The 24,140-nt window shown below is 47.2% G+C and overlaps 1 protein-coding gene across 3 annotated transcripts; it reads right to left on the bottom strand.

The window, feature by feature from the left end:
- Positions 1 to 477: 477 nt before the first annotated feature.
- Pik3ip1 (phosphoinositide-3-kinase interacting protein 1) lies at positions 478 to 20,757 on the bottom strand. 3 transcript variants are annotated; one of them, XM_069994506.1, is made up of 7 exons: positions 20,513 to 20,757; positions 19,480 to 19,602; positions 19,265 to 19,384; positions 18,675 to 18,780; positions 17,538 to 17,741; positions 17,355 to 17,433; positions 478 to 2,260 (listed from the first exon to the last, which is right to left on the bottom strand). In XM_069994506.1, the coding sequence occupies exons 1-7, from the start codon at positions 20,528 to 20,530 to the stop codon at positions 2,056 to 2,058; spliced, it is 855 nt and encodes a 284-aa protein (XP_069850607.1). In that variant the 5' UTR covers positions 20,531 to 20,757; the 3' UTR covers positions 478 to 2,055. The 3 variants fall into 3 exon arrangements, with proteins under 3 accessions (XP_069850607.1, XP_069850606.1, XP_069850608.1); XM_069994505.1 differs by lacking the exon at positions 18,675 to 18,780 and adding an exon at positions 20,295 to 20,482 and having other exon boundaries at positions 20,568 to 20,756; XM_069994507.1 differs by lacking the exon at positions 18,675 to 18,780 and having other exon boundaries at positions 20,513 to 20,753.
- Positions 20,758 to 24,140: the final 3,383 nt, after the last annotated feature.

The raw sequence follows: 24,140 nt of genomic DNA, 5'->3' as shown, positions 1-24,140 counted from the left end.
TAAGAGCCTTTGAAGCTACAACTGAAGTCCCCTGCTAAAATCCAAGCTAGCTGATAGTTGACAGCTTTACTGCTACAGCCCTAGCCCTGCTCTGGGCAGTCCCTTGACCCCCTCAGCCCCTCCCCTCATTTCTCCCCCCCCCCACACACACACACACAACCCTTCTTTACCTATGGCTTCACAACCTATTTGGGTGTTCAACTCCCTCTACCTTGGAAAGACTGCCGGAGGGGAGAACACTTGCAGTGACCCGCTCCCTCCTTGGGAAGCCCACATGCACTGGTCCTTCCTGTAGCTTCAGCCTCTGCAGGATTCCTGGTAGGGACAATCAGGATGCAGAGGCTGCAGTGTTCAACTCTTCAACTGGTTCCAGGGTCAGGGTGGGTGAAGAGAAGGTTGGCCCTCACTGCACAGGTGTGCTGGGTGAGGGGAAGTTCCCACAACTCACAAGAAGTAGGCAACATGGGAGGCTTGTTTTTTTTCTTGTTTTTTATAGAAGTCAAATGCAGAGCAATTTCCTGTACTTTATACACAGGTGTCAGAATGAGGTATATCAAACATGTATACAGAGAAATGCTTTTATAGAAAAGTAGAAACCAGTAATGTTCTCATCTCCATCATCGCTAACACCAAGGGACTCTAGACCTGAGGTCTAGGTTCCCTTCGCAATGGCTCTTGGGAGTAACCTGCTGATAGGAATGGACACCCCCCCCCCATTCACCCACCTCCTCCACATCAGGCAGTGGCAGGGCTCTGGGCAGGAAGACCTATGGCTGGGGAACATTGCCAAGACCTCCGAGTGTGACATCAGAACTTGGAAGCCTCAGCTTCGAGCACAGTGCTGTGTACGTACAACCACACGCAATTCCAGAAACTGGGCTCTCTTGGCCATGTCGGTAGCTTGCTCTCTACCTGTGAGCAGTCACTTTTCCCTACCAGGGCCCTACATCCAAAAGGCTTGAAGAACAAGATCCTTTCCAATGGTTCTGTGACCATTTTGCAGATGGTAGGAAGTGCTGGCCTGGTGGTGGTGGTGGTGGTGGTGGTAGGGCCACAGGGCTACCTGCAAACTAGGGCCCAACAGAAGGAAGGCAAGCCCTGAAGTGCTTTATTTTCCTTGTCTCTGAGCTTATTTCCCAGGTTCCCCTCTAAGCAGCTGCTCAACAAACACCCAAGTTATATCATTGCCATGGGTGCTACTCTCTTATCAGTGCAAAATGAAGGGGGGGGTCACTGTCCACCCCAGAAGATTTAGGGCACCCCCAGCCCCATATTCTGTCCTGAGGCCTAAAGCAGGAGCAGATCCTTTTCTATCCTCTTCCTAAGTGGAATGTTTAGTGCAATTCTTCCCTTCCTTTCCTTAATGAGACAGGAAGAGTCCTTGGGCCCAGGCCTGGCCCATGGTTGTCAAGGCACATACTGCCCTCGAGCTGGATCACACCCGCTAGCCCCAGCCTAGATCTCATTCAGTCCAAAGTTCTGGCTTTCATCCAAACTCATTTCCGGTTCTCAGAATAGGGAGTTCCCTTTCAAATATTTAAAAAACTATATATATATATATTTTTTTTTTTTTCAATGCTGCCTCCTGACCTGCTTAACCTTAACTATGAATAACAGTGTGCGCCATTCAAGCTCATGAAGAACAAACGGGAAAGGTGGAGTAGGCCATCTTAGATGGTAAAGCACAGAGGAGTCTGGGAGAGCTCCCCCCTTGTCTGTCCCTGGTTCAAATCTGGAGGGGGGGCGGGGCACAGACAATGTTTGGAAGCCCTTGTCAGCAGCACGGCTGTGGGAAGCTATGCTGCTATCTCCACCGGCAGGAAAAATCCTCTGCTCCAAAGAATGGAGGAGGAACACATTGCACTCTTCCCAGCCTCACCCTCAGCCCACAGTGCTACCTGCTTCTGTCACGAGGATTCCCAAAACATAAAAATAAAACAAAAACTAGTGGGGGTAGAGTCTGTAACCACAACACAAGATGTAGATCCTCCTAGCTGTAGGAAGTTGGGCTGTCCTGCACAAGTATCTGCACGGGCTTCTGCCCACTGGAGAGGCTCAGGCCCCAGGGGTGCCAGCCTGGCCCATGAGGGGGGTGCTTCCCTCTTGCGGGTCCACAGGAGTCTGGTTGGTGTGCACCACGATGGTCTTCTCATCCACGATCTCACAGGTGGGGTTGGTAAAGGCAGACAAGGGCAGGGTGATGCGCTGCAGCTCCCTCTCACACACTTTCTGCTCATGCTGCTCTTTCAAGTCCTTCCCCCTGCAGGAGAAAAAAAGGACAAGTTGGGTACTTGAAAAGGGTAGACTAGGGTCAAGAAGGGGGGTCGGGGGGAGGAGGTAAGTAGATAAATGAAGAGAAAAGGGGGCAGAATACAGCCAAGAATTCCATGTAGGCTGGGTACCGGTGGCTCACACCTGTAATCCTAGCTACTCAGCAGGCTGAGATCTGAGGATCATTGTTCAAATCCAACCTGGGCAGGAAAATCCATGAGACTCATCTCCAATTAACCACCAGAAAACCGGAAGTGGCATTGTGGCTTAAGTGGTAGAGCTCTTGCCTTGAGCTGAAGAGCTGAGGGACAGCGCCCAGGCCCAGAGTTCAAGCCCCACAACCACCAAAAAAAAAAAAAAAAAAAAAAAAGAATTCCATATAAACCATCACCAGTGGCTCACACCTATAATTCTAGCTACTCAGGAGGCAGAGATCTGAGGATCATTCCAAGACAGCCCAGGCAGGAAAGTCCATAAGACTCTTATTTCCAACTAACCTCCAAGTGGTAGAGTGCTAGCCTTGAGTGAAAAATCTCAGGGACAGTGCCTCGGCCCTGAGTTCACACACCATAACAAAAAAAAAAAAAATTCAATGAAGCCCAGCACCAGTGAGTGGCTCATCTCTGTAATTCTAGCTACTCAGGAAGCTGAGATCTGGGGAGGAAAGTCTGTGTGACTATTTCTAATTAACCATCAAATAGCTGGAAGTGGAGCTATGGCTCAAGTGGTAGAGTGCTAGCCGTGAGGCAAAAAAGCTCAGGGACAGTGCCCAAGCCCTGAGTTCAAGTTCCAGGATGGGCAAATAAATAAATAAATAAATAAATAAATAAATAAATAAATAAATAAATAAATTCAATGTATATTCTACAAAATGAAGAAAAGTGAGGGAAAGAGTGATTTGGGATGAATAGGTGAAAATGTTGAAAGGGTGACATATTCAGTTGTTGAATGGCAACTGCGTTGTACAACAACTTAAAGATAATAAATATATAATTTTAAAAAATTTTTTAAAAAGGTCAGGTATTCAGGCTGGGCCGACTCCCTGAGGCCCAGACAGGAACAGGTCTGTCTGGTTACAATCAACCAAACATTGGCCTAAGCAGAACTGACTAACTCAGGACCTCAGTCAGATTGCTTTTAAACTCAATAAGGAGCTCCTCCTGCACGTCTGGTCTCTGCTTTCCCATCTACAAATTAAGGATGATGCCAGTCTGAGTCTCATATAACAGCAGTGGAGGTAATGTAAAAGAAACAGACTAGCCGGGTGCTGGTGGCTCACGCCTGTAATCCTAGCTACTCAGGAGGCTGAGATCTGAGGATCATGGTTCAAAGCCAGCCCGGGCAAGAGAGACCGTGAGACTCCTATCTCCAATAAACCACCAGAAAACCGGAAGTGGCGCTGTAGCTCAAGTGGTAGAGCGCTCGCCTTGAGCTGAAGAGCTGAGGGACAGTGCCCAGGCCCAGAGTTCAAGCCCCACGACCGACAAAAAAAAAAAAAAAAAAACAGACTTAATGGAGCAAGATTAAACTGGGCTCCATCCAACACAGAGAACTATCTCAGCTCCAGCCCCAACCTCTAAGATGAATGAGAAAACTGACTTTCTTATCCCCAAGTCCTAGGTATGAGCTAGACTAGAAACACACCATATGCAAATCATATAGGGAAAATCAGGGCTACTCAGGTCAAGGGAAACAAGACTTTCTGGGCCTCTCCGAGTTGTTAATTGCCTTTGAATGCTCATGATATTCTGTTAGCCAATCCGACCATGGTGCTACTGTTTAACTTTATATACAAAATATCCCCCTTTTTTTTTTTTTTGTCAGTCATAGGGCCTAAACTCTGGGCCTGGGCGCTGTCCCTCAGCTCTTCAGCTTAAGGCTAGTACCCTACCACTTGAGCCACAGCACCACTTCAGGCTTTTTCTGCTTATGTGGTGCTAAGGAATGGAACCCAGGGCCTAATACATGCATGGCAAGCACTCTACCACTGAGCGACCTTCCCAGCCCTACAAATTATCCCATTTTAGTCTCAGCTCAACCTTAAGAATTAACATCTTAGCCAGGTACTCGTTGCTTACACCTGTAATCCTCAGCTACTCTGGAGAGTGAAATATGAGGATCACAGTTTAAAGCCAGCATGGGCAGGAAAGTCCCTAAGACTTTTTTTTTTTTTTTTTTTTGTCAGTCGTGGAGCTTGAATTCAGGGCCTGGGCACTGTCCCTCAGCTCTTCAGCTCAAGGCTAGCCTCTACCACTTAAGCCACAGCACCACTTCTATTTTTTTTTTCCTAGTGGTTTATTGGAGATAAGAGTCTCATGGACTTTCCTGCCCAGGTTGGCTTTGAACTGTAATCCTCAGATCTCAGTCTCCTGAGTAGCTAGGATTATAGGCATGAGCCACCAGTGCCCGGCTATGAGCCTCTTATCTCCAATTAACCACCCAAAAAGCCAGAAGTAGAGTTGTGGCTCAACTTGAGCCTGCTGCCAACTTGGCTTTTTGCAGGTTATTTGAAAATGTAGTCTAGTGGACTTCCCTGTGTATGCTGGCTTTGTTTGAATCACAAACTTCCATATCTCAGCCTCCTGACTAGCTAGGATCCGAGGCATGAGCCACCAGTACCTGGCTGTTTTGGTTATTTTTAAGGTAGACTCTTGTTTTATACTTGGGCCAAGCTGAGCTGTGATTGTCCTTCCCCACCCCACCCCACCCCTAAAATCACTGGAATAAGGGGCATGTACTACTGTGTCTCATAAACTTCTCTTTTGCCTGAACTGGCCTCAAATAACAACACACACACACACACACACACACACACACACACACTTGGCTGGTTGTGATAGAGTCTCATAAACTTCTCTTTTGCCTGAACTGGCCTCAAATAACAACACACACACACACACACACACACACACTTGGCTGGTTGTGATAGAGTCTCATAAACTTCTCTTTTGCCTGAACTGGCCTCAAATAACAACACACACACACACACACACACACACACACACACACACACACACACACACACATATCTCTGCCTCCCAAGTAGCTGGGATTTCAGGCTTGAGATATGGTGCCCAGCTCTTACTCATTTTCTAAACAAGGAAATGACAAAGATGGAATGCTCTGGAGGATGTGGTGGGCTCAGAACAACTCTGTTAGGCTCTGGCTGGAGCTCAATGTTCTGACCTGATTAAAGTTATCCCTCAAAAAAATGGTAGAGCAGCCTACTCTGGCTGTCCATGTAAGGTGCATTTCCCTCTAGACTTCACACACACACACACACAGTGCGAACTAAAGGGTTTGGTGAGTACCTAGCACACTGAAGAGCAAAACCAATACCCAGAACCCAGGGCAGTAATCCTCTGAGGCCTACAACTTGGACTTAATCAGGGAAAAATTCTCTCAGGAGAAGCCCTGAAACCATCAGGTTGATGGATGACTTGGTGAAACAAGGCAGGGGCCACTTTCAGCTCTCCCCAGGGACATAGCTATAAACAGACAGATCGCTCGGCCAAATGGGTAGGGCGGGGGATTGGAGAGTAAGGGAGAGTTTGCATAGGTGCCTCTAATTGTCTTTTATCTGTCTCTGTCTTTCTCTTTCTCTCTTTCAATTCCACTGTTTGAACTCTGGGCCTCATGCTTGCTCTACCATTTGAGCCATTCCTCCAGCCTGATTTTTCCCTAGTTACTTTGGAAATAGAATCTCTGACCAGGGTGGCTTTGAACTATGATCCTCTGGATCTCAGCCTTCTTTTTTTGTGCCAGTCCTGAGGCCTGAACTCAGGCCCTGGGCTTTGTCCCTGAGCTTTTTTTGCTCAAGGCTAAGCTGCTCTACCACTGAAGCCACGCCCAGCTCCACTTCGGGCTTGTTTTGGTAGTGTACTGGAGATTGATTTTCCTGCCCGGGCTGGCTTTGAATTGCACAGAATTCAACCTTCTGATTAGCTAGAATTACAGGCAGCCCGTCTCACTCAGCTCTCCACTCCGTATCCGCACACGGCCAGCTCAGCCTGTGTGATACTTGGCAAAATGGCTTCTCTGTGCCTCGCTTTCCTCAATTGTCTCACACAAGATAACAACTGTGAGGATCATTTTGAAAAAGAGTGAAGCGGGGCTGGGAAGGTGGCTCAGTGGGAGAGCGCTTGCCTTGCATGCCTGAGGCCCTGGGTTCGATTCCTCAGCACCACATAAGCAAAAAGCCAGAAGTGGCGCTGTGGCTCAAGTGGTAGAGCGCTAGCCTTGAGCTGAAGAGCTGAGGGGCAGCGCCCAGGCCCAGAGTTCAGGCCCCATGACCAGACCCAAAAAAAAAGAAAGAAAAAAAAAGAGTGAAGCTGTGGTAAACACTCAGGAGGCTGGGCTATTTTCTCCTGGATGACTTGACTCCCTAAACAATGTTATCTTAATTTGGTTTCTCAAGAAAACTGGTACTGACTGGCCCAGGCAAGTATTGTTTTTATGACCTCAGTAATTCCCTCCTCTGGACCTTAATCTCATCATCTGGAAATTAAGGAGTTGGACGTGGTCATCTCCAGGGCCCTGAACATTCTGTGACATCCCTCACATGGCCTAGGCTGATGGCCTGTGTCTCATTGTGAGGCTACAGGGGACAAGATTTGTGAACTCATCCCCCTGAGTCACTCTGAGGGCCTGTGGATGACAGAGTTTCTGAACACACAAGCGAAGGATCCTCACCCAAACCCTTCTCATGAGCCTCTGTACCAAAGGCCACCAACTCCCACAGCAAAGCCACTCCAGAGGGGAAATGGAGGCCCAGTATCCATGGGGAAAGGGCTATGGGGACCAAGTGTTTTCCCCAAGTCACATCCTGACACCCAGTCTTTAGCAGTCATCAGTTGCCACTGCCCAGAAGAAAGCCCAACCTCCCTAATGAAACAGCCAGATGCTAAGCCGAGCACTGTGGCTCATACCTGCAATCCTACCCACTCAAAAGGCTAAGATATAAGGATTGCAGTTTGAAGCCAGCCCAGGATAAACAAATCCATGAGACTCTTATCTTCAGTTAGCCAGTAAAAAAAAAAAAAAAAAGTGAGCTCTGGCTCAAGTGGTATAGTGTCAGCCTTGAATGAAAAAGCCAGAGCCCGGCACTGGTAGCTCACACCTGTAATCCTAGCAATTCAGGAGGAGATCTGAGGATTGCGGTTCAAACTAAGCCCAAGTAGGAAAGTCTGTAAGACTCTTACCTCCAATTAACCACCAGAAAACTGGAAGTGGTGCAGAGGCTCTAAGTGGTAGAGTGCTAGCCTTGAGCAAAAAGAGCTGAGGGACGGCACCCAGACTGCCAGTTCAAGCCACATGACCAACAAAAACAAAAGGCTAAGCAAAGGCATGAGAGCTTGAGTTCAAAGCCCCAGTACTGGCACAAAAGAAAGAAAATAAAAGCCAGATTCTTCCAAGCTGTCCATACAGGGAACAAATCTAGACTTAATTTTAGTAAGAGAGCCCACAAGCCAACAAAAAGATCAAAAGGCAACTTTATAAAAGGAGTAAACAAGTGTCTTTTACCAAGGCCTGAACTTCAAACTTGAAGGGGCTGGAGGAAGAAAACCAGAAACTCAACAACTTCCTGGGTACCTACCAAATTACCAAGAAGTGGGTCTTTCCATCTGTCAGGATGAGTAGAGGTACCTACTAGCTGCCATGTATCTCAAATACACACCATCTTTTTTTTTTTTTTTTTTTTGTAGGTCATAGGGCTTGAACTCTGGGCCTGAGCACTATCTCTCAGCTCTTCAGCTCAAAGCTAGTGCTCTACTGCTTGAGCTACAGCACCACTTCCGGTTTCCTAGTGGTTTATTGGAGATAAGAGTCTCACGGAGTTTCTTGTCCTGGCTGGCTTTGAACTGCAACCCTCAGATCTCAGCCTCCTGAGTAGCTAAGATTACAAGCGTGAGCCATGGACGCCTAGCTAAACTATCTTTTAATTTCCAACCTTGTTAAGATAATATTCTCCCCATTTTACAGATGAAGAAACTGAGACTTTGGAGTTTAATCCTCCCTTCTTCAGCTACCTCTTTTTTTTTTTTTTTGGTTGGTTGTGGGGCTTGAATTCTGGGCCTGGGTGCTGTCCCTCAGCTCTTCAGCTCAAGGCTAGCCCTCTACCACTTGAGCCACAGCGCCACTTCCAGTTTTCTGGTGGTTAAGTGGAAATAAGAGTTTCATGGACTTTCCTGCCAGGTTTTCCTGCCCAAGCTGGCTTTACACCATAATCCTCATATCTCAGCCTCCTGCGTAGCTAGGATTACAGGCATGCGCCACCAAGCGCCTGGCCAGCTACTTCCTTTACTAAATTACAGCTGTGGGCCACTGAGTTGCTGCTAATGGACACAAGTCTTGGGGGTGGAGGGGTTGTCAATTTGTAGTAATCAGGCAGAACAGGGTTGGAAAAACTGCCATAGATAAAGGAAGCAGATGCTGGGGCTAGTCAGGATTTGTAATGCTACGTGTCCCGCTGATAATGGTGCCCCTGGAGCGGCTGCTTCAGCTTCCTTGGGAGATGGGAGAGCGGCCACAAGGCACTGACCATCAGGAAGCCCAGCCACCACCTCCCACACTCCCTTGCGCGTGCAGGACGGCCTGTGGCAGCTGTCTGGCGGCCAAGAAAGAACAAAAGGCTTATTCACTGACTCAGCTCCTCTCCCAAAAGGGGTGGGGGAGTGTTGCCTTACTTGTTTTTCCCTCCCCATTTTATCAGAAAAAAAAAAAAAATAGGAGCTCCCTTCAGAGCTAGTTAAGACACTGCTGTTCATAACAGGAGCAGGGAACTACCCAAGTGTATAGTCTGGCCAGATGAGCCCGAGGGGGCTGAAGAACGACCAGAACAAAGATCCAGCCCAGCTGAGCAACCAGTCCACCCCCATCTTCAGCCCTTCCTCCCCTGAGAGGAAGCCTGCTGCCTGCCCACCCTACCCAGCCAAGGGGAAGCTCCCCATCCATTAGCCAAGGCCTCTGGCAGAGTTCAAGCAGGGCAATAATTAATGACTGCTCCAGGGTTGGGAAAGAGAGCTAGCTAGGCTGGCCAGAGAGAGCAGGTGTGGATGCAACTGCTGCCTGCCGTGCTGCCGACTTCCTCTCCCCCAGCTCCACTAGACAGAGCAGGCTTCTTCCGTGAAAATAGGCTATTATGCCACCGCGCTGCACAAGGCAGACTTCCCAAGGCACGGGCTATAGCTCCAACCACACTAATTCCGTCCTTACAACAAACCTCTGGTGGTGTCTATTACGATCTCTTTCACAAATGAAAAAGCAGCAGAGCACCTGTGGCTCACGCCCATAATCCTAACTACTCAGGAGTCTGAGATCTGAGAAATGCAGTTCAAAGCCGGCCTGGGTAGGAAAGTCCATGAGACTCTTATCTCCAATTAGCCACCAAAAAAGCTAGAAGCGGAGCTGTGGTTCCAGTAGTAGAACACTAGCCTTGAGCACAAAAACTCAGGGATAGTCTGAAGCCTGAATTCAAGCCCCAGCACTGGCATCAAAAAAAATAAAAGGCGGAAATGAAAAAGCAGATGTAGAGAACTTACATCATCTGTTGGAGCAAATGGCAGAACTGGGATTTGAATCAATATAGACACCACTGGGCAATATGAGCCTTAAAGGAAACACCAGAACTAAGAATCAGTATATCTAATTCCCTGTCCCTGTTTAATAGATGAGTAAACTGAAGCACACAAAAGGTAAATTGCAAAAAAAAAAAAAAAGAGGCTGGGAAGGTAGCTCAATGGTAGAGTGCTTGCCTTGCATGCATGAAGCCCTGGGTTCAATTCCTTAGCACCACATAAGCAGAAAAAGCCCGAAGTGGCTTTTTCTATGGCTGAAGGGATAGAGTGCTTGCCTTGAGCTGAAGAGTTTGGGGACAGCGCCCAGGCCCAGAGTTCAGGCCCCACAACCAACAAGAAAAAAAAAAAAAAAAAGAAAGAAAGAAAAGAAAAGAAAAGGTAAATTGCTTGTCAATTATCACATCTAAAATTGATGGCAGCTCTAAAACCAGATTTGTGTGGCAGGGAGGGGTAGGGGGAAGAGGTACTAGGACTTGAACTCAGATCCTTAAGCTCAGTTTTTGTCGGTTGTGGGGCTTGAACTCTGGGTCTAGCGCTGTCCCTTAGCTCTTCAGCTCAAGGCTAACGCTCTACCACTTGAGCCACCCCACCACTTCCGGCTTTTTCAGTTTATGTAGTGCTTAGGAATCAAACCGAGGGCTTCATGCATGCGAGGCAAGCACTTTACCACTGAGGTTTCTTTTTTTTTTTTTTTTTTGTCAGTCGTGGAGCTTGAATTCTGGGCTTGGGTACTGTCCCTGCGCTCTTCAGCTCAAGGTGAGCACTCTACCACTTAAGCCACAATGCCACTTCCAGTTTTCTAGTGGTTTATTGAAGATAAGAGTCTCAGCCGGGCGCTGGTGGCTCACGCCTGTAATCCTAGCTACTCAGGAGGCTGAGATCTGAGGATCGCGGTTCAAAGCCAGCCCGGGCAGGAGAGACCCTGAGACTCCTATCTCCAATAAACCACCAGAAAACCGGAAGTGGCGCTGTAGCTCAAGTGGTAGAGCGCTCGCCTTGAGCTGAAGAGCTGAGGGACAGCGCCCAGGCCCAGAGTTCAAGCCCCACGGCCGACAAAAAAAAAAAAAAAAAAAAAAAAGATAAGAGTCTCACGGACTTTCCTGCCTGGGCTGGCTTTGAACCGAGATCCTCAGATCTCAGCCTCCTGAGTAGCTAGGATTACATGCGTGAGCCACCGGCACCCAGCTACCTTCAGGTTTCTTGATGACAGCTCATGCTCTACCACTTGAGCTATTTTTTCAGCCTAGCATTTTGCTGATTTATCAGAGTTGAAATCTATAGGACTTTTGTTTTGTTTTGTTTTTTGGCCTGGGCTAGCTTCAAATTATAGTCCACCAAATTTCAGCCTATTAAATAGCTAGGATTATAGGCATAAGCTACCAGCACATAGCTGATTCTTTTTTTTTTTTTTTTGTCCGTCATGGGGCTTGAACTCTAGGCCTGGGCGCTGTCCCTGAGCTCTTCAGCTCAAGGCTAGCGCTCTACCACTTGAGCCACAGCGCCACTTCGGGCCTTTTCTGTTTATGTGGTGCTGAGGAATCGAACCCAGGGCCTCATGCATATGAGGCAAGCACTCTACCGCTGAGCCACCTTCCCAGCTCCTAGTTGATTTTTTTGACTTCTAAACCCAGACATTTTGGGGGAAAGTTTCTATTTTTCCTATGGTCTTTTGAAAATCAAATTTCCAAGAAGTTTGAGGATCTTGGTGGACTTTTGGTGACATTTGTCTTTAGACATACCTTCCTGTCTAGGCCTCAGTTGCTCACTGTAAAGCAATGTGAGAAGACAGGTATCAGTGGCTCACGCCCCTGATCCTAGCTACTCAGGAAGTTGAATCTGAGGATCGTGGTTCAACGCCAGCCCAGGCAGGAATGTCTGTGAGACGCTTATCTCCAATTAAGTACCAGAAAACTGGAAGTGGCGCTGCAGCTCAAGTGGTAGTGCTAGCCTTGCGCTAAAGAGCTGAGGGACAGCATGTAGGCCCAGAGTTCAAGACCAATGACTGACCAAAAAAAGTGAAAAAACCAACAACAATGTGATAGCGCTTCCAGGATGGTAAGTGAGGCTTAGCAAAGAGTATAGTAGAACTACAGTACTTGGCCGGGGCGCTGGTGGCTCACTCACACTTGTAATCCTAACTACTCAGGAGGCTAAGATCTGAGGAACACAGTTCAAAGCCAGCCCGGGCAGGAAAGGCCATAAAACTCTTATTTCCAATTAACCAACAGAAATCCAGAAGTGGCACTGTGGCTCAAGAGCTGAGGGACAGCGCCCAGGCCCAGAGTTCAAGCCCCAAGATCAGCAGAAAAAAAAAGAACTTCAGTACTTATTCTGTGCTTTCTCTTTCTCTTTGGTCCTCTCTTGGTTCTCTCTCCAAATGTAGAGTGTTGTTCACTTTCATTCTTTTTGTTTTTAAGTCTGAGATTGGAACTCAAACTCCGTACCCACCGCTTTCACTCATTGGCTAACACTCTACCGTTTGACTCACGCCTCCAACCCTTCTTTGACTTTCAAATAATAAAAAAAGAAAGAAAGAAAGAAACCACAGCTGGGTGCAGTGGCTCACATCTGTAATCCCAACTACTAGGGAGGTGGTATTAGGAAGACTATGATTTGAAGCTAGCCTGGGCAAAGAGTTAACAAGACTTCATCTCAACCAATAGCTGGTCATGGGTACCATGCCTGTCATCCCAGCTATGCAAGATATACACAAGATGGCAAGACTCAGTTCCCAAGAGTAACTAACGTGAAAAGGGCTGTGAACATGGCTCAAGTGGTAGAGTGCTTGATGAGCACAAGTTCTGATTGATGCCTTGTCCCAGAACCCAACATTTTGGGAACTATAATTTTACAGGGTTGGAGGCAATGGAGCCTTGAATGGAACACACTCTGGCTAGAAGGCCACAGCACACAGATACTTGGAGAAACTGGCTCCAACCTGAGCCTCTCCCAGGACAGGGTTTAAGCAGGCCTGGGGAGGACACCCAGCCAATATCACAGATTACTTGGGTTACCATTGGCTTTTCCCTCACTCCCCATGATCCTTTGTGCTGGCCCATAGAAGAAATAACAGCAATAACAGTGTCCATAGCTGGCCTCACCTTCTCAGCCCCCAAGCTGGAGAAACTAAGCAAGGGAGAGAAGGAAAGAAGGAAGGAGGAAGAGAAGGAAGGAAGGAAGATAGAAAGGCAGGCTGCTGTTGTGATTATGACCTGATATCTTATGGCTTAGACACAATTAATAACATTGGGTGAAGTAGTTCATACCTGTAATCCTAACTATTCAGGGGCCTGAGATTTTGAAGCCAGCCTAAGCAGGAAAGTGTGAGAGACTCTTATCTCCACGAAACTACCAAAAATGTCACAAGTGAAGAGTGGCTGAAGTGGTAGAGAGCTACCCTTAAGCAAAAGAGGCTCAGGGGCAACATTCAGGCTCTGAATTCAAGCTACAGGAATGGAACAAAAATTAATAAATAAATAAACTGGTGAGTGGGTGGGTAGATGTAAAGGGGAAATGTATTGCCATTTAACAGGCAGGTTCAGAAAACACCTGACACTTTGTTCTCTGGGAAGGGAGTGGGGAGCCGAGAGCTTCTCTCTAGCCTACATGTGGTTTCCTGTTGTACAAACTGTTCTCAGAGCATGTTTGCAAAGGACAAGGGTGGCCTGGTGGCTGATGATCAGGCAATTTGGTGACTTGGTGTCTTTCACTGAATTTATAATAAAATAAATTCAAGGCCACAGGGCAGTGCCTTTGACAACCTAACAGAGCGAATCTAGAAAAATAATAAACAAATAAATAAAGACCTGGCTTTATTGTTGAGCTTAGAATTAAGATCATAATCAAGTTCAAGCACCAGCAAGGCCTGGAAATTGTCAGATTGGAGGACAGCCAAACATTATCCAGTGGCTGAGAATGGAGGAAATATTTCAAGGGGTAAACTCAGCCAACATGAAGGGTCTGACTATGAATTGTATGGGCATAGCCCATGACACCATTTCCTCTATGTCTCTCTCGGAACCAAGTAAGCAGATGTCACTGGACCTGCCATGCCAACCATCTCACTGCAGGCCACAACCTCAGTCTGGGAGTCCGGATGCCCACTCAGGTCAATACTTCCCTTCTCTGGACCGCTGCTTCCTGAATCACAGAAAATCAGAGAAGGAATGGGGGCCTGGGAAGCACTCATCCAGCACTCATGCTTTATACAAAAGGAAAACAGCTGTTGTTGACCTACCATTTACTATGGGCCATGTGCTGAGTGACACCGTTGCCTGCCTTCGTCCCAAGACAGCATAGAAAGTAGAAGGAACTTTCCCAGAGTCACATAGATAGATAGGTATGAGTGGCAGGCACAACTTCTCTCCACCCAAAGCTAGCAATATAACCTCAAGCAAGGTGTACATGCTCTTCAGTCTCCTCATCTGAGGAACAACAAAAGCATTTACTTCTTAAGAGTAACTGTGAAGAGGGACAAAGGGTGAACAAATGCAGCAGTGGTACTCACTAGACACCATATTGATAATGAACAATTTGTGCATGGGGACAGGAGGGAAAAACTGGGAGAGACCAAGGGAAAGGGTGACATTGTCCACAAGGAAATGTACTCATTACCTGACTTATGAAACAATCACTCTTCAGGATATCACTTTCATAATAACAATGAAGATATTCAATAATTTCTTTTCAAAAGACCCAGGCACTGGTAGCTCACAACTGTAATCCTAGCTATTCAGGAGGCTGAGATCTGAGCATCATGGTTCAAAGTCAGCCCAGGAAGGAAAATCCATGAGAGTCTTTTTTTTTTTTGCTTGCTAGGCTTGAAGTCTGGGCCTGAGTGCTGTCCCTCAGCTTTTCAGTTCAAGGCTAGCACTCTACCACTTGAGCCACAACGCCACTTCCGGTTTTCTGGTGGTTAACTGGAGATAAGAGTCTCACGGACTTTCCTACCCAGGCTGGCTTTGAACCACGATTCTGAGATCTCAGCCTCCTTGAGTAGCTAGGATTATAAGCATGAGCCACCAGCCTGTGGGACTCTTATCTCCAATTAACTAGCAAAAAGCTAGAAGTGGTATTGTGGCTCAAGTGATAGCCCTGAGCAAAAAAAGCTCAGGGACAGTACCCAGGCCCTGAGTTCAAGCCCCAGCAAAAGCACAAATCATCATCATCTGAGAAATATATTGGAATATGCAAAAAATTTGAAGCCAGGTAAGGCCTACGGTAAATGTTCACTATTGTTGGATTACTCCCTTTGTCATATGTTAGCACCTCTAAGCACATTCTAGGTTTATATGCTGCTGAGCGGATCTCCCTAGACTGTGGGTCATACATGGTTCTGAGAGGGGGAAATGCAGGCCACTATATCCCTTGCTTCCTTACAGGAAGACTTCTCAGACCAGAGGGCTGGGAGTTCAATCCCCTGACTTTACCCAAGAACAGCAAATAATTCTGCAATGTCGCCTAGCACTATAAAAATGACTTGTTTCTTATCACTCATCACTGAATTTGAGCAGCTTTCCCACATGGCATTTCAGACCTTTCAAAATAAGCATTCCTAGCTGGGTGCAGGTGGCTCACCCCTGTAATCCTAGCTACTCAGGAGGCTGATATCTGAGGATCATGGTTCAAAGCCAGCCCAGGCAGGAAAGTCCATGAGACTCTTATCTCCAATTAACCACCAGAAAACCAGAAGTGGCACTGTGGTAAAAGTGGCAGAGCACTCATCTTGAGCTGAAGAGCTCAGGGACAGCACCCAGGGGGAGTTCAAGCCCCATGACAGACCAAAATAAATAAATAAATAAGCATTTCTTTCTTGCTGCCTCGGCTGCAGGTAATGGCTCAGCTTCCTCTGTCTTTCTATCTGTCTTATTCGTACTATTGAGTTTTAAAACCCAGACCTATATAGAAATCCAAGTCCCCAGATCTTTTGATTACTTACTTACCATACTGGGGATACATTCAGGGCCTTTCACTTGCTACCACTTGAGCTAAATCCCAGCCCTTTTTGCTTTATTTTTCAAGTATCATCTTACATGAATGCACAATCCTCCCACTTATGTCTCCTAAGTGGCTAGGATGACAAGTACAGGCAACTGCACACTGTTTTATTTTGTTTTGTTTTTCTGGCAGTACTAGGGTTTGAACTCAAGGCCTCACACTGGCTCAACTGTGCATTTTCACTTGATCATACCTCTATCCCTGCTTTTTGTTGGTTAATAGGGGAAAATAAGTCTATCAGCATAGGTTGGTTTTGAACCAGTATCCTTTGAATCTCAGCCTCCTAAGTAGTATTACATGCATGAACTACCATACCAGCCCCTGGCTTATTGACTGAGATGGAAATCTTATTAACTTTTTCGCCTGGGCTGGCCTCAAACTTTGATCTTCTTGTTCTCTACCTGCTAAGACACTGGAGTTACAGACATGAGCCACTAGCTCATGACCTTAGATTCACTTTTCCAATTCATTTTTTCCCTTCTTACTCTAGAAGAGACACCTCATTATGCTTAAGCCCCAAATGCAACTCCAAAAGGTTGGAAATCTTTTCCAGTAGAAGGATTTTGGAATTCACAAAAAGAATTCCATTTCCAGATCCCTGAACTAAATGTCCAGCCTAATTTCTATAGGACTACACATTTCCCTCTGAGATTAGATAACAAGAGCTTTGTTACCAAAGGATATGGATTTGAACACAGGTTCGGCCATTGCCAGGCAATATGGCATTGAACAAGTCACTTTACCTTTCTGAAAAAGGTTCCCTCATTTGTCACAAAAAAAAAAAAAAAAAAAAAGTCAGGAGCTGGTAGTAGCTCATACTTGTAATCCTAGGCTGAGATATGAGGATCACAGTTCAAATCCAGCCTGAGCTTTTCAAGAAAGTCCATGAGACTTTTACTTCCTTCCATCTCCAATTAACCACCAAAAAAAAAAAAAAGTAAGTAGAATTCTAGCTTCAGTGGTGAAGAGGCCAGCCTTAAGCAAAAAAGTTAAAGGGGGGGGTTGGGTGGGGGGGGGAGGATGGGAAGGGATGGGAAGGGGAAGCAAAAGAGGAGGCTACAATGCTTGATAAGAAATGTACTCATTATCTTGCCCATGTAATTGTAACCCCTCTGTACAGTATTTTCACAATTTAAAAAAAAAAAAAAAAAAGTTAAGGGACAATAGCCAGGCCCTAAGTTCAAGCCCAATAAAAAAGACTTTTGGGTGAAAAATCAAGGGTATCAATTGATCACTAAGAATGTATCTCATGGTTTGGCTGTGCTGGTTGCAGTTTGATGCACTGTTGTTGTTAATAAATAAGTCAAAGTTAAAAAAAAATCAAGGGTATCAAAGGAAAGGGTCTTCACATCATTGGCTTTTTTTTTTCTCTTTCCTTAACTCCTTACTTCATTTTAGGTTAAGAAAGCCACAAAGAAATGTACCAATCCACATTCTTAAAAAAAAAAAAAAAAGAAATGTACCAATCTATTCACCTCCTCCCATAAACCCAGAAGAGAAGCTACTGACCTCTTGTAGGTGTAGCCCAAAACGATGCCGGCTCCAATGGCAATGATGATCACCATCATGGTAATGCCCAGCACAGAGCCTGCCAAGGACACAACAAAAAATCCCATTAGCCACAACCCAGAAAATCGGTAAATGACATCAGTTGATGAGTCCCAACAAGGGCAGTGGTAGAGGCAACCATACCCAGAGTTCCCAGGTCCTTTTTCTCTTTGGAACTCATCCGAACCCGCTGACTGATCCCAATCACTGGCTGTACTGCAGCTGCTTCACTCCTGGCTGGCAGGGCGTCGGCAGGAGGGAATGCCTGCACCTCCTGGTCATCTGACACTTCTTCAGATGGTTCTTCTGGCTCTGTTGTAGAGGTTGGGGCTGCCTGGGAAGTGGTTGCTGGAGATGAGATGAGAAAGAGCTCACATAAGAGACTGCCTTGCGTGAATTCCACAGCTAAAGCTGAACCTGGACTTAAGTGCTGACCAATATGGGGAGATGCACCTTAGAATGTTCGGCCATGCTCAAATCAAACCCTGCCCCAGAGGCAAGATTTAGTCTTGAAAGAGTCAGGCCATTCTCTTCAAATCTTTGCTATCTTCCAAGATCCAGCTTAGTTGCCATCTTCTCCCCACCTCCAGGAGACAATCTCATGCTTTTGTTGCCTTACCTTAATTAGTCCATTTAATCTGAGGAAAATTTGGTACTCATGAACGTCTGCTTTCATTTGTGGGGGGGGGGGGTCTGGTTGTGGGGCCTGAACTCTGGGCCTGGGCGCTGTCCCTCAGCTCTTCAGCTCAAGGCTAGCACTCTACCACTTGAACTACAGCACCACTTCCAGCTTTTTTCTTTTTGCTTATGTGGTGCTGAGGAATCGAACTCAGGGCTTCATGCATGCAAGGCAAGCGCTCTACCACTGAGCCACCTTCCCAGCCCCTGCTTTCTTTTTTTGTGTGTGTGTTCTGTTCCTGGGGCTTGAACTCTAGGCCTGGGAGCTGTCCCTTAGCTTTTTTCACTCAAGGCTGGTGCTGGACCACCTGATCTACGGCTCTACTGCTTTTTGGTGGTTAACTGGAGAAAACGATTCTCATGGACTTTCCTGCCCTGGCTGACTTTGAACTACGATTTTCAGATCTCATCCTCTTGAGTAGCTCGGATTACAAGTATGAGCCACTGGAAACCAGCTTTCATTTACTTATGCATTTATTTAGTCATTTAGTGCCAGTACTGAGCTTGAACTCGGGGCCTAGGCGCTGTCCCTGAGGTTTTTCACTCAAGGCTAGCACTCAACCACTTGAGCTCCACTTCGGTGGAGGCTGGTGCTATACCTACCACCTGATCCACAGCTCCAGTCTGGCTTTTCTTTTTTGGTGGTTAATTGAAGAGTATCACGGACTTTCCTGCCCAGGGCTGGCTCAGATCTCAGCCTCTTGAATAGCTAGGATTACAGGCGTCAGTCTCAGGGTTAAATCCAAATATGAACTCTGCCATCGCCTTTGATTAAGTCCCCAGCAAGTTCTCAGTGGCTCAGATCCCTGAAACAGCTTCTTCCCCTTCCGGGTCTTGTGAGCCATAATAAGCCTAGCACACAAGAAGCCCCACCAAGGATGACAGACGGCGGCGCGCGCGGCGGACCCACCCGGCCGGCCTCCCACGGTTGTTTACAAGCGCTCGGGGAAGATGAGCTCACTCGGAGCGGCATCAGCGACCAATGGGTTTGGAACTCTGCGGCCTGGAGACAGTTCTGACCAATCATGAGGCGCAGGGGGCGGGACTAGCGTCGTGCGGCCGCACGTGCGCTCGGGGTGTAACCCGCGGCTCCTTGTCAAGCGCCCCCCAGACGCCCAGCGCTGAGGCGCGCGGAGCTTCCGGAAGCCCGCGGGGGCCGAGGGCGGCGGAGAACCTGAGGCGGGCACGCGTACCTGGGCAATGCAGGTCCTCGCAAAGTCGCTTTTCAGGGGCACCGGCCTCGCTGCTGATGTAACACCAGGGCCCGCGGGGATCCCGGTCTGGGTTCCGGCAGTAGTTGTGGTGGTCGATGCCTGTGAGGAGAAAGTGGGCGCCGTGAGTGAGTTCACGGGTCCGGGCCTGGATGCCGCCGCCCCCCCGGCCCCCGGCTCCCCGGGGGAGCACTCACCCAACTCCGGGGCTGTGGCCAGGGCCCGGCCGACCGGCGCATCCCTCCAGTTGAGACAGAGGAGGCCGGGCGCGGGTGAGGGCTGGTCCTCCCGGTACAGGTGGCCGTTGTCCCAGAAGCAGCCTGTGGGGAACAGGCCCCCAGCCCCAAAGACCCCCCTCAGGACTCTTGGATTGGGGTGACCCACAGAAGGCGAGGAGCATGGCGTTCAGGAGAGCTCCCCCGCACCCCCTCAAAGGCTCGCTGAGGTGCCCAGTGGAAAGAAGGGCGCCCGGCCCCCACCCGGCGCTCCCAGGACGATGGTAGCTCTTCGTTTGTTTTTAGTTATTTAAATTTGCCCAAGTGTAAGGAGGCTGCCACTCTGGAACTTTGTAGATTGGAGGAAGTGGCCTGGCTGAAGGTGGAGGTAGATGGTGGGACCTTTGAGGATTGGTGGACAGCCAGACTTGAAAGTCATCCCTGTGTTGCAATGTCCATGTTACATAAACTCATCCCGTTTTCTCCTCCATGGACACGGCCACCTAGTGTCAGTTCTAACAGGGGACCCTTCCCTCCCAAGAGAATTCTGCCAAAACCTTGATTCTCGAGAGAGCCTCAAGCCAGAGGGAATCTGGCTCCTCACTAACTGGATGCGACTCTCATCTCCCATTGCTTCTGCAGGAGGAGGCTGGGGATGGACGATCTGCACCCTAACCACACTATACGAGAGGCTTCAAAATGCCAGGATTTAGGGTGCAAGGGTTGGGGTGGGCAATGCACTCCCAAGCTCCATCTACTCCTGATGAAGAAAAGAGAAAGAGAAAGTGGCTACTTGCCTTTGTTCTTAATGGCAAAGATGGAGCTATATGCCCCTAGCAAGGAAGAGAAGAGACAGAGGGAGAAATAGCTTTCATAGCTACAAAAACAACAACAGCAGCTAGATTTGTTTCCCATTATCCTGGCCATTTGGGAGAAATCGGAGGTAGGGGGTAGGGAGCTGTATCCAGTCTTCTTTATTAAGTTCCTGCAAGAAAGGAAAAGATTGTAATCTCACCTCCAGATCCGTAGGCATCTGTTATGAGCGTGGTGCTGAGGAGGAATGTTTGTACCCAGATCAACAGCATCCTCCCCTCCTCCTGTGGTATAGGTGATCCGGACAACCAGTATTCAACTGGGGTCCTTTTTGGCAGTAGCTTTGCCTCCCAGTCTCAGTCTTGCAGTCAGACCAGCCCTTGTTATGCTTGTTCTGGTAAACAGCCTCTCTTTAGAACTGGGAGCTTCCCAGCTAGCTCGCTGCAGCGCTGCGAGGTGTTTTTCTGCCACAAGGCGCCCCCTGGGTCCTAAGCCTCCTATGCCCTGCAAGATCACTCACCCACAGCCAAGACAGGAACTCAGCCAAGGGAAGAAGAGGCAGAGAAGTTCGGGTTGTGCCCGGGCAGTGGATCCATTTGAGACCTGCATAGCTGCCATCCCTAGGGGATTTTTTTTTTCTTGGTCATCTCTTCCATTTTCATTTGTGTGAGTACAGAAAGAATTCCGTGGGGAGGCATCCAAGAGGGGGTGGGGGTGGGGATTATCAGCACTAAAAGCAAAAAGCAGTTTAATCAGAGGGAATTCAAGACCACATAGGTGTACAAGTGAGAGGATCTGAATGGAGTAACTACCAATCCTTGAACAAAGAAAAAAAGCCTTTGTGGTTTATACGTGTTTATGAACACTGACATTTTTAAAATTTAAACAGTGTTCATTTTGCCAGCATCAGATTCAGTCCTTTACTTGCATTTGGGGTACCCATATATAGTAGGAGTACAGAAGGGGTATCTTCAGTTGAAAAATACATGTTAGGTAAACATTGGTAATTTTGCTCATCGCTATTGGGTGCTTTTTTTTTTTTTAATCATCCCTGAATTTATACAATGGAAGGTAAGTAAAACATTTGCTCCCTCTCTTCCCCACTGTGGGAAATACATTTGTAGTGATTTATTTCTGTCATGAAATCGCACCACATCCATATGACTTAGACCTTTTGGAGTTAGAAGGGCCTTCTTCCTGTTTGGCTGGCAGTTGAAGTTCCCAGGCAGCCTCAGTAAATTGAGAGATAGAACAGAGTGATTCGCCAAGACTACCTTGTGACTCAGGCAAATCCCAAAATAGAAGTGGGAGACTCTTTCCATCCACAGGCAGTAATTTCAAGAGGGGGGAAAAAAGAACAAAACAATAACTTGTACAAGGTTTGTCATAGGGAAAAGCTACTGTGAATACAACTAATTTAAAGTGAATTTGAATTTGCTGTATATAAATTTTAAGAAAGGACAAGGATCCACTGAACTTATGGCCATTTGTAAGAGACATGAATTGGTTTTTGCAATCACTCCCCTAGCTCCTCCCAAAGCTCCTGACATGGTCTGTACTGGAAGTTATGTCTGTAAATGTATTCTCTCTTTCTTTCTCTCTCTCTCTCTCTCTCTCTCTCTCTCTCTCTCTCACTCACACACACACACACACACACAGAGCAAAACTTTAGAATTTAACAACTCTAATTTGTTAATTTATATTTTTAAGAATGTGTGACAGGGGCTGGGAAGGTGGCTCAGTGGTAGAGTGCTTGCCTTGCATGCATGAGGCCCTGGGTTCGATTCCTCAGCACCACATAAGCAAAAAGAAAAAAGCCGGAAGTGGCGCTGTGGCTCAAATGGTAGAGCGCTAGCCTTGAGCTGAAGAGCTGAGGGACAGCACCCAGGCCCAGAGTTCAGGCCCCACAACCAGACCCCCCCCAAAAAAAAAAATGTATGACAGGCCGGGCACCAGTGGCTCACACCTGTAATCCTAGCTACTCAGGAGGCTGAGATCTGAGGATCACAGTTCAAAGTCAGCCTGGGCAGGAAAGTCCCTGAGACTCTTATCCCCAATGAGACTCTTATCTCCAATATACCACCAGAAAACTGGAAGTGGCGCTGTGGCTCAAACAGTAGAACGCTGGCCTTGAGCTGAAGAGTGCAGGGACAGCGCCCAAGCCCAGAGTTCAAGCCCCACGAACAACAAAAACAAAAAAAAGAATGTAAGACAAGCTGGGAATGTAGCCTAGTGGTAGAGTGCTTGTCTAGCATACATGAAGCCCTGGGTTTGATTCCTCAGTACAATATAAACAGAAAAGGCCAGAAGTGGTACTGTGGCTCAAGTGGTAGAGTGCTAACCTTGAGCAAAAGAAGCTCAGGGAAAGTGCCTAGGTCCTGAGTTCAAGCCCAGGACTGGCAAAAAAAAAAAAATATGACGTAGTCATGCCTGTAACTCTGTCTACTCAGGAGGCTGAGATCTGAGGATCCTGGTTCTAAACCAGCCCAGGCAGGAAAGTCTGTGAGACTCTTATCTCCAAGTAAACTAACAGAAAGTCAGAAGTACAACTATGTCCCAAATACTAGAGTGCTAGCCTTGAGCAAAAAAAGCTAAGAGACACTGTCTATGCTGAGTTTTAGCCCCGGTACTAGTACACATACAAACACACAACACAAGTTGAGAACTATTTTCAGGGACTGTGTGGGGATAAAAGGCTGAATGGGCCAGGTGCTGGTGGCCCATGCCTTTTATTCCAGCTACTCCAGTAGACTAAGATCTGAGGATCGCTATTCAAAGCCAGCCAGCAGAAAAACCCATGAGACTTTTTCTTTTTCTTTCTTTCTTTCTTTTTTTTTTGTCAAAAGTGGGACTTGAACTCAGGGCCTGGACTCTGTCCCTGAGCTCTTTTACTCAAAGCTTGAGTTCTACCACTTTGAGTCACATCACCATTTTCAGTTTTCTATTGGTTAATTGGACTTTCCTGCCCAGCCTGGCTTTGAACTGTGATCCGGAGTAGCTAGGATTACAGGCATGAAACTCTTATCTCCAATAAGCTACTCAGAAACTCAGAAAAAGCCAGAAGTGGAACTGTAGCTCAAATGGTAGAGCTCTAGCCTTCAGCAAAAGAAGTTCAGGGACAATGCCCAGCCCAGGCCCTGAGTTCAAGCCCTAAGACAAGCATAAGAAAAAAAAAAAAAAGGCTGAATGGAAGTTTCCTTTGTGCAGTTTTCCTTTTGTATCCATCCTATTTACTCTTACATGCTGCAAGAGACCGCTGCATTTTGTTTCATTACACAAAATATATGAGGGCTAGGGGTATAGCTCAGTAGAGCACATTCTTAACACATAGAAGGTCCTGGGTTCAATCCCCAGCATTTAGAGAGAGACAGAGACAGACAGAGAGAGAGAGATGAAAATGAGAACTGTCAATTTTGGAAAATTATGGGCTCTTTGAAGTCGATCCCTCAACCCCTAATCTTTTGCCTTTGTACGAAGTATTATGTTTGAAGAAATGTTCCGCCATATACTCTGAAATTATTTTCACCACAAGTACTGGGGATTGAAGACAAAGCCTCACAGATGCTAGGTAAGCACTCTCCAAGTTGAGCCTCACCCTCATCCTCCTCTGAGGCCCTGGCTGCTTTTGCTGGGTTATAAATCACTCTGTTTATGACAGAGACAGGCTATGACAGGCCAGTACTTGTACTGTTTCCAGATTATCTACCATACCCATGTAGAGAGACCATTATTTCTGGCTCAGAAGTCTGGGGCTTCCTAAACTGTTGCTGTTGTTTAAATTTTCTGTTTAAAACTTTGCTCTCAAGCCGGGCACCAGTGGCTCAGGCCTA

Source organism: Dipodomys merriami, unplaced genomic scaffold (assembly GCF_024711535.1).
Source record: "Dipodomys merriami isolate MVZ:Mamm:240054 unplaced genomic scaffold, mDipMer1.0.p SCAF_45, whole genome shotgun sequence".
In the NCBI taxonomy this organism is placed as follows: domain Eukaryota; kingdom Metazoa; phylum Chordata; class Mammalia; order Rodentia; family Heteromyidae; genus Dipodomys; species Dipodomys merriami.
This window is presented reverse-complemented; position numbering and strand designations above follow the sequence as displayed.

Excerpts from the sequence above, each read along its gene's own strand:
- Pik3ip1 (XM_069994505.1), bottom strand. The coding sequence starts at position 20,424 with ATGGCCAGGATAATGGGAAACAAATCTAGCTGCTGTTGTTGTTTTTGT. Across the intron at positions 19,603-20,294 it reads CTTTGCCATTAAGAACAAAG|GCTGCTTCTGGGACAACGGC; the intron begins GCAAGTAGCCAC and ends TGTTCCCCACAG. Across the intron at positions 19,385-19,479 it reads GGCCACAGCCCCGGAGTTGG|GCATCGACCACCACAACTAC; the intron begins GTGAGTGCTCCC and ends TTCTCCTCACAG.